This window comes from Mastigoproctus giganteus, chromosome 3 (assembly GCF_048544385.1).
Source record: "Mastigoproctus giganteus isolate SK-2022 chromosome 3, ASM4854438v1, whole genome shotgun sequence".
Taxonomy (NCBI): Eukaryota; Metazoa; Arthropoda; class Arachnida; order Uropygi; family Thelyphonidae; genus Mastigoproctus; species Mastigoproctus giganteus.
Genome location: NC_143577.1, coordinates 90,317,535 through 90,327,983, shown reverse-complemented (window position 1 = coordinate 90,327,983; position 10,449 = coordinate 90,317,535). Strand labels below are relative to the sequence as shown.

Below are 10,449 nucleotides of genomic sequence, written 5' to 3'. Positions count from 1 at the left end.
ATACGTTCTACGTAGCCGCCATATTTTTTTTTACCTGTTCACGTGTTAAGTTAGCCATACTTTTGTTTCCCCAGTAAAATTTCAGAGAAAGTCCTCCCAAGGCCTTTGTTCCACGGGTCTTTACATTGGGGTAGGTGCACTGGTGTCTAGCTGTACTGAAACAATTCACCCTCTTGATCCCATCAATCCTAAAAATTCTAATATAATAATTGCCTGGCTAAGGTCTATATTTCAATTATAAAATAAAATTTTCTGTTTATACTCCGGGACGACCAAACAGTCAGAGGAGTTAACAAGATAGACAGAATACAAGAAACATCACCGTATTCAGCAGTCACGGGCTTGAACCCCGGTCACTCAAGGCATGTGTACTTATGCACCCGCGCGCCTGACCACTAGGCTACGGCGGCCTTGTTGTATGTGGTCTAGCATTATATTTCTGCAATAACTAAAGCAGTAATTCATATATATATATATATATATATATATATATATATATATATATATATATATAACTGTAACTACGCAAGATAGAATGAAAGTTGTGCATTTAAAAAAATATCAACGGAGTATTTGGTTCGTTGCTGCCTTAACTTTTTTTTACCTGTATAACGTTATACAAACCGTATAATGTATTCCCATTAAAATTTTAGGTTGTATTGAACTTTGCAATTCCTCAGCAATTAATTCAAGGAAACAAATATTGAGGATATACAAATCATTACCGATGCGTTAGACCTGTATACAAAAAACTACGGAAGTGTACGCGTAAAAACAGTTCAGTTAATTTCAACTGGAGTGGCATGTGTTTACTAATATTGAAAGTGGGCCTACTGGTACTTCATTTCGGTGATACGTTGATGACATCTATTCTCGGAAATGCTATTTATAACTAATGCATAGTTGGACCTTTTTACTCCCTTACAATAACGAGGGCAATAAACGCCAAAACTGTTTCATGGTTCAACTGATGCGACCTCATTCTGTGGCAAAGTCATACCATCTTTTTAGAAAGGTTAATTTAATTTTTGATTGTTTTCCAACTTATAAATTAACAAATTGGTAAATAATTCACGCCTTGTATAATTGGCGTGAATTATTGGAACTATAAAATTGCTTCGTAAGCCAGATGGTTCATTTTTATTACATCTAAGAAAGCAAAGAATACGTGGAATGGATTTAAACTACATTTGAACCGGCCTTCCTTTTATCAATTTAAATGTTAGCATTGCTTTTAAGTAATTTTTGAGTGGTAATTTTTAAGTAATTTTTGCGTTGATGAAGACTCAATCTTGATCAAAATCCCTTCACTGATGAAGGGAAGGAACTAGGTCTGGAAGACAGATATCCTAACCTACCTGCAGTTTTAAGGCGAAAATAACCATAACGTACTCTGCTTTGTGTGCTAAGTGTAGTAGTTCTTTGAAAAATAATGTTTTTGCTCTTGGATATTTTAACCAACTACAGCCCCTATTGAAGAGGCTTTTAAGAATTCCTCTAACCGCCGACAAGGTTAAGCCACATCTTTTCCGGGCATGATTTTAGTGAATTTCAAACCAAGGCCAAAACGTGTGCCACAAAATAAAAAACCAATTGGAACTTTAGTTGGAATGAGTTAAAACAGATTGCTTAAAAATATAAATTAAAAACTCAATGCATAGTTTAAAAAAATATAATATTAATGTTTTTGTAATATGAAAAGCAAGTTATATTAAGTACGCACTCCGATTTTTCTTAATTTAACCGATATTTTCTATTTTTCAGCGATTAAGGAAAAATATATAATCTGTTATTTTTATCAATTAATATATAAATTAATTAAGCGATTAATATGTAAAATGAACTTCTTTGGATATATCTAAATACCCCCTACACTTTCACAGTTTTAATTATTTCCTTTTACATTTAATAAAAATTAAATTGGATTTATTATGAAATTGGATTCAATTAAATTTGATTCGCTTTTTAGCCGCTACTACATAAGCTTGCCAATACCAATAGTAAATTAAACATAAGCCGACTTATGTGATTAACAGAATAAACAATAGTAATAATTAATTATTTATATATTTAGCAAATTAATAATAAAAAACTGAACTTTGCAAAAGCGGCAACTATAATAGAAACTGCCTACTTGTAGGAATTATGGTAGGACGATTTTAATGAAATTTGGAACTGGTAAACAGCATTTTCGAAAAGAGCCAAATCTAAAATTTCGTGGCAATCCGCTCAATGGCAGTCCAGTTATTACATGCACATGACGGACATGCTGAGAGCGTGTGCTTCTGCACTGCGTTCCTGACCAGTCGGCCATCGGCCACATCATGTTTATTCGATGATCTTATTGAAGGCATTATTGGCAGCAATTAATCGCTCAGGAACCTAAGTCAACCATTACATTTAAGATTAATACAGATGAATCTCTTTTTTTTTTCACAAATAAATAAATAAATAAAACTGAGAAAAATAGTTTAGATATCAACAACACAAAAATACCAGTTGTTGCTCCAATAACTGAGTTAACAGAATTTCCAAGCGATCTCTGTATTCTAGAAAAATAGCCTTTCCTTTGTGTAATAATAAATTCAATTGCAAAAAAGCCAAATAAAAACACGAAATGAAATTATTTAGCGGAATAAAATCGCCTATTTTTATGCGCAATTTAATTACATATACAATCGAGATTAAGTTGAAACAAAACAGAAAAGCTTAAGAATGCTTCCTGCCCTTTTTTTGCAGTAAAACCCCTTTCATACATTTAGTATTCGATTTTCAAAGTTTCCCGACATTTTTTCTTCTTTTTTTGTGTGTGTGTGTGTAGTGTAATGACGTGGCCCATTCCATTACACGGACGCCACCACCCGCGAACACAGTGAACCGGTCTTAAAGGACGCGGCCCAATCGACGTCATATGTGAATCACGTGATTTAGTTATACAGGCAGCGAGCTAAAGAGAGCTTTGCGTGGGCAATCGTTGTGGAGAAAGTGTGTGGTGTTGGTACGATCATTGCCCGTCAGTAACTCGCTTTTCCGTTCCGTAAAAGATCCTGAAAGGATTACGTATCCATTCTCGCTCTCCTATTCCTCAGGGAACTGTACACCACTGTTTGGAAAGCTGTCGTAGAGCAGTTCCGCTAAAGAACATCGCGTTTTTCCTGTCTGATTAGAAGGCCACGTCCGCTGAGCAGTGCCGTAGAGTGCGAAGCGCTCGTCTACTTGTACTTCTGACACAATGGTGAAGTAGTACGGCAAGAATGGGACAACCAGAAATCCATTTCCCAAGGGATATGCCAGCTCATCAGTTCCAAGAGGTAAGTTGTTTTTTGTATGACTTTAATAACAACTGGTTGGGGTCCTTTTGTACGCGAAAAGCCATTTTATCGAAAAATACAATTTGTTTGTATTTCTTATTGCTGTATTGGCGTTAATACGTCTGATGCGTAATCTAGAATTATTTAAGGCATCGATGTAATTTTGTCATTGGAATATTGTCGCGATTAACGGCTGATTTTACGCGACTGTTTGGGCCCTTTCTGTTTTTTGTTTATCGAAGCTGTAAAGCGTCAGGCGTACAACAAAATAGGGCAGCAGCCGGCAGGGAAGAAGTTCGGAACTACGGACATTCTTTTCTTTTTGAATTCACTTTCGCTTCACCCTTGAGAGGACTAAAAATGATTTTCAAGCATTTTTCATAATGCTTGAGGGACCGAGGTAGGTTTGAATTCCGGTATTAACTTACATGGCGTGGTTTGTCTATGGCGGAAGTGACCTCACTACTTGTCGTCATCAAATAAACAATAGATTTCAGTGCGTATGTTTCTAGTGAAGAATTAAATCATTATTTCTAGTATGGGTAGTCTTCGTATAGACGATTTTTCGGGTTGTCATTAACAGTGGTTACGGTTAACTCGTTGCTAGCAAAATGTACTTTAACGAATCCCTTTTTAAGTACTGAGTGTTGTAGTGCTCTGAATAAAATAAATGCCGCTCACACCGGTGGGTTAATGGGACCTTAGTTGGCCTTTTTTTGTGAGGTCATCCTCAGTTTCTATCGCTCAAGGTTTTGCGTGACAGAAGCTTAGATATGGTTTGAGAAACAGTTAACACACTATAATATATTTCGTAGACAATTTGAATTGACTACTCAAATTATCAGTGATCAGAGACTACAAATATATTCATTTGTATTTTAGACATAATATAATTTTTTTATTTTTATTTCACTGATGTTAATGTTGTCTTTTCTTTTTTTGTTTTTCTTTAAATCTAGATGGATTCCAAGAAGAGTCCGCTAGCCTTGCTTGTCCAGATTTGCAGCAACATCGGTGCTGACAAGCACGATTCCAAGTCTTCTGTCTCAGTGGCCGACAAAACGCATATGGACAACGAAAAGAGAAAGGATGTCTCTCCTTCTCCAGAACTAGATATCAGCCATATAGGGAACAAGAATCAAGAGACTATTAATGAAGACAAAAAATCGCCCCTCTCCAAAAGTACTTCTCCTGTTTCGACGTCACCAGCAGGGCGTAGTTCTGTAGACTGTGGAAAGTCTTCTCCTTCAATTTCGGAGAGCAGCGTTGGCAACCGACATGACAGTGGAACCAAGTCGAGTTCTGAAAGATCTGCAACCACCCCTAGCAGCAGTCAGAACAACATAACTGGGCTTGGTTACAGCAGCGCAACCTCCTTGGGAGTGGATCTGAATCGTTCCAACGCAACACCACCCAAAGATGGCTTCAGCTCGATGTCTCATCTCGGACTAGGAGCCTTCAAGGCTGCAGTGAACGGGCTGAACCCGCTCTCAAACTGCTCGGGGTGTAGCCCAGTTGTGGGTCCGATACCCGTCGACACAGTCTCGACTGCCCATACATTTCCTCCGAGCATCGTGACGCAGAGCGGAGCGGCAGCATTCAAGTCAAGCGGCTACCCGCTGGGGGCTGGACTATCTCCGTACTTAGGGCACACCCGTGTGAAGACCGCTAATGGAGTCTCCACGGTGCTGCCCATGTGTCGTGACCCCTACTGTACGAACTGTCAGCTGAGCTGCTCCAGTGGAACGCTACCTTTCAGCCACGACAGACTGGCCGCCCACTTCGCAACCACTCCCGGCCTCAGTTCAGCCTTCCTCCCTGGCCTAACCGGTTCTCTTTCATCGGTTGCCGCCAGCCCTGCCGTGCCTAGTCTCAGCCCACAGCTGTACACTCATTCTGTGCTTACCAACAGGCCTAACGTCTGCAGCTGGATGGTGGGCGACACCTACTGCGGCAAACGGTTTGCCACTTCGGAAGAGCTCCTCCAGCACCTCCGGACACATACTACGCTATCTGGTTCGAGCACCCTGCCCCTGTTTTCTCCGGGTTTTTCCCCAGGACTGGACGCAACCTGCGGACTGCACTACAGCACTTCGATGTCGCTGACGAGCTCGGCTGGACTCCGTAGAACGTACCCGACCAGTCTAAGCCCGATAAGTTCACTGTCTGCAGCAAACAGGTATCACCCTTATAAACCACCCTTGCCAAATCTGTCGGGGTCCTCTCTGCCTCCGTTACCCCATCCGGGACTAAGTATGTATTATGCGCCGTACAGCGTCTACGGGAAGGGCTAAGAAGGACTCGATGTACCCACGGACACTCGGAGACAGTCGGGGGTTTGTGATGTATTGTAAAATGTACTATTGTACGAGAAAACGGTGGGGTTCGTTGGCCGCTATAGAGACCTTGCAGACGAAGAGGCGATGTAAGTAGATTGAGAATGCTGACTTACTTTTAAATCTTAGTATCAAGTTTTTGCCCGCTCTTGGTGAACAGCAGTTGTTTTGAGTTCAGTGACGAACTATCGAATATTGATTCTCTTTAGTCCGTACTATTGAACACTAATTATTCTTTTTAGTCTGTAACGTTCACCTAGAATTGGCCTTATAAATAATGGCTTATTTATTAGAGGCACCTAATATTGTCCTTACATCTTAAACATGTATTCATTTCTCCCCCTCCCAGTGTGATTCCTTGTTATTACATTTACACGAGAAAAAATAATAAAGAGATCGTGAATTGAGAAAAATCTTGCAGGCATCAAAACCATCAACGTCTGTGGCGCACTTTCACATCAATGCTTCACTTTTATGTGTATTCACGTAATTCTGAATGTACAAAATGATTGCGAATAAGGGGAACATTTCCCAGTAATTTAAACAACCCCAGTTATTCATAAAGCTAAGTTATTTGGAGCTTATTTAATTCCCCTATGTAATTATTCAGAAACTGTATGTCTGTGATTTCGCTCGCTGTCACGAAATATACATTCCAATTCGGAAAATGCAGTTGCTCAAATATTCACGCAACGTAATCCTTATTTGGGAGGCCATTACTAAGCGGGGATTATTATTATTAATGTATAATAATCTGATAGTTCACCAAAAATTCGAAATATCTTTCTCAAAGGTTTCAGACGGCATCTTTAAATTTTTATATCCTCAAATAGCATCATGTTATTCGATCGTAGTTGATGAGGTCCTGATGTGTTTTGTTCACTGATTATATCTTGGTTGTTGTATCTTCTCGTGTCCATCATACCATTCCGAAACAATTTTTGGTGTCAAAGAGCTACTCGGGGTTTATACGTAAACTCCAATAAACAAACAAAAATCTTTTCAATAGCTGCTAAAGTCTCCTAATATCCGGGTTTATTTTGCGCTCTTACCAAAATCATTAAATAATGTTCGCCGTCCTCTTACATTCAAATCTTTCGCCGGCGACATTAACCTTCCATCATGTTGCGTAAGACGTCAAGACCTATTATCGATGTGGTCTTATCAGTCATTAAAGTTGTCGCTTCCCAGACGAAGAGCATTGAGCAAAGTGGCATCGTGGCCATTTGTTTCTGCCCTCGAACGAAAGACATTTTATTTCTGAAATAAGCCAGGCATTAAATTGCCGCTTTTGTCGTAACGCTAACTACGGATTGCAGTGGGTATTAGGAGGTATCAGAGAAGCCATTAATGGCGAACACATTGGAAAGAGTGAAGGAGAAAATGTTTTCGATAGCCTGTTAAAGAAATACTGCGCTACGGCGAGATTGTGGAAGCACATTAGATGGATAATACTTATGTAGTAAAGAAATGGCCAAACATTTTTTGGCAAGGACATTTATGAGAGGGGGAGCATCTGTATTCCGGTTATAATTCGTGGAGGCGAATACCTATTCGTTATGCTCGTTTTTTGATATAAATGTGTCAAGAGGATGAATATCGGTCACATGAGGATGCCTTGTGAAATTCGAACACTATATTAGATTAAGAATAGGAGAAATCGCACGATTTGCTGAGGGACGGCGAATTCACATTGCCGTTTTGTTTTACTGTATCGTTGAGCTCGGGAAGTGATCCCAGTTGTCGGGAAGATCGCAGGACTATGGAAGTGAAATGGTTTTAAAAGGCAAGAGCCTTTCTGAGCCGATTTCCTTATTTGGCAATAATTTACTACGATAAGCGATCTTGAAAAATGGCTTCATACCTTTCTCTTTATTGTGCTCCTCATTTTCACCTGTATTAGGGATAAACGCTGTGATTACTGAGGAAATATTACAGTTTTAGCTGGTAATCCTCCATAGCAATATATTCAAAGCAGTATGTGATCAATTAAATTTTATTCTATGAAATGTTAGGAATACATTTGACTATAGAAGTGTGTCCTGTTAAACGAGTACTTATTTGTAATGAGCATGTCGGATCCTAAGCAGATGACCCTCCTTTAAAAAAGAAACTTATCTCTAATGGTGTTTGCTACTATTTTCTTTTTCTTTAAACAGCTATAGAAAAGGCTAGTTTTTTTGGGAGTTTTTAGTTGCATAGTTTCCGTCTCAATCTGTTCAGATCAGATCATTCACTTTGTTACAGATAGGCCTGTTTAGATTGGGGCCTAATATTTGCGCTGATAATCCATGGTGCTTACTATCTATTCTATCCGCTCAAATAGAAAAAGTTTCGTTTATTTTGCTAGCATGATTACCCTATTTTTTTTTAAGTTTTAGTCATGGTGCAGCTCAGAGATTAACGCTTGATTGACTTTTTAAAGGCTTTCCTTTTGTTCCTAGCATTACTGTAATTTAACAAGAATAATCTTGTCTGCACAACTACTACAAGTAATTTTATCTCCAGACTTTGCAAGTACCCTTCATCTATTTTTTTTTTTTTTTTTTTTCCCATAATACTACCTCTAAGTTTGACTAATGGTCTTTCATACAGATTTGGACGCATCAGTTAACTATCCTGCACTGTAACTTTGTTTCTTAGAATGAAAATAAATACACACAGGAAGAATTTACAAAGTAATGAAAATTCTCTTTTTCCACGTTGGTACTAACTATTAATTAACCTGCTAGAAAGTTTGAAACCATTCCCCAGGTCGTGATGAATACTCAATTCTTTTCCTTGAAAATTTCCTAACTGATCAGAACCATTTCTGGTGGTCTAACTCTTCTTTCTTTTTGAAATAAAGGTCGATTCTTATACACAGATCGAAACCACCAAAAGAAGTTCTTATATATCGAGTTTTGATTTCTGCTTGGGCTGTAATTTTGTTACAAAACAATCCCCAACACAGTAGAGATGCTTTCTCTGAAGGACGCGCTCAAAAGGGCATCACAGACATACCTAACCTACTTCTCCGCACTAAATTGTTAAGTATTTATATCATCCGGTAATTCCTCACACGGTAGTAGCTTGAAATATTCTGCACTAAGCATGATGTTCTGATAATATCCACTCTGATGGGTGCCTGTGCAGATTTCTCTGTCTCTACCAGACTATATTCGAGGAAACATGAATTATCTATTATGGTGCAATCTTCTATGTTAGTTAATATTTTTAGAAGTTTAATACTATGTAGGATATGGATGACAGTGAAGGAACTTCCTTCTATTATTTGTGGTGGGATTGGAGTTTGGTATATGCAGGTTTGAATGCGTTTTGAATCTATTCGGTAAATATTTATTTCAGAGAATTCGCCATATGTTAATGAGCGGCCTCAAAGGGGGGAAAACCCCCCCGCAATCCTCATTTATTTATTTTTTACCCCCAGTGTAAAATTATTAGCGTTTTGAAAGCAGAAGATTGTTAAAGTTGCATTTTTTTTTCGAAAGTTACGTTCCTTTTAAAGATTTATGGTTGATAAATTAAAAATAAACAAAGAAACTGAAATTGAGCGAGCGAAGTTAATTTATTCCAGCCTGCAATTACCAGAATCAGTGCCACTGATTTAATACAGTAATCTAATGTAAATACATATTTGGTGACAGAGGTTTCCCTTTTCTGATTGACATCCTTATCCATTATATTGTGTGTACATATTTCTTTTGTATAAAAAAGCAATAAAAACATTTGTTTCTATGATTTGTGATAGTTTGTTTTACTGTTCTTTAGTTGCCAGTGGAAATAGTTAATTTTAAATTAAACTTAAAATATTTTGAACACTTTTTGATGAAAATCATGAAGTAAAAAATCCTTAACGAAGTATTAATTTAAGAAATATTTTACAGTTGAAAAGCATCATTTAAATCTTACATATTTACGAATGAACCGAGGCTTAAGTAAATTTTTATGCATGGAATACTTTAATCTTTGTCTTTCACTGTTAGTTTTCGTAAGCCTATTTATTTAAAAAACAGCGCACCACTAGATGGCGCCACAAGATTGTATTCTTTTAATTCCGTGGAAAAATGTAGAAACACTAGTTCAGAAATCAGCATTTTATTTTGTTTTTTTAAGCATTTATGTACAGAATAAGCTGATATAAAGTAAAATAAGAAAGGAAATTACTTTTAGCGCCCCAGGACCACTACCTTTGATAACATTTACGAGTATTATGCCTTGACAAAAAATATGCAGTCCGATCTGAAGATGTTTCTTTTTTTTATTTATTTATTTATTTTATTATATTTTTTTGTCCTATTTTTCGACACACTAGATTACTTTAAAATCTCTGATATTCCTGAAATTGTTTTTCGCACTAATACAAAAATAAATGCTAGCGGTTGTTCACAAAATTAATGTAGAAGAATGAATGTATTACAATGTTGTTTGTTCTTTTTTATTGGCAAAGTTCTCTTAACCCCTTGAATAACTTCTCTATTGGCAATAGCGAAGTTATTCAAGGGGTTAAGATTAAGTTTATATTAGTCAGATAACCACGCGAATATTAAACGCCAAGTTTAGCTGCAATATATGTGAAAATATCAAATTCTCTGCATCTATTTGATGCTTATCTAGCAAAGTTATCTGTTGTTCCTAAATGTCCAATATATCAGTAACTTATTCGACTTTCTTGGCATATATTGTTGCTACATTTTAATTTTTTTGTAATGAAAGCTGTTTAAATTTCGTAGTCGATGTTCAGAATGCCGATTTCGATTCGATTTCACCTATTCTGACTATATTCACTAGTTTTGAAAAGG

The 10,449-nt window shown here is 37.4% G+C and overlaps 1 protein-coding gene across 1 annotated transcript; it reads left to right on the top strand.

Moving 5' to 3' along the window:
- Positions 1–2,952: 2,952 nt before the first annotated feature.
- On the top strand, positions 2,953–9,229 carry LOC150088148 (zinc finger protein 703-A-like). The gene is made up of 2 exons (XM_090369350.1): positions 2,953–3,311; positions 4,271–9,229. The coding sequence occupies exons 1-2, from the start codon at positions 3,255–3,257 to the stop codon at positions 5,603–5,605; spliced, it is 1,392 nt and encodes a 463-aa protein (XP_090225476.1). The 5' UTR covers positions 2,953–3,254; the 3' UTR covers positions 5,606–9,229.
- The last annotated feature ends 1,220 nt before the right edge of the window (positions 9,230–10,449 follow it).

Coding starts and splice junctions, on each gene's coding strand:
- LOC150088148 (XM_090369350.1), top strand. CDS start 3,255: ATGGGACAACCAGAAATCCATTTCCCAAGGGATATGCCAGCTCATCAG. Junction 3,312..4,270: donor CAGCTCATCAGTTCCAAGAG/GTAAGTTGTTTT, acceptor CTTTAAATCTAG/ATGGATTCCAAGAAGAGTCC.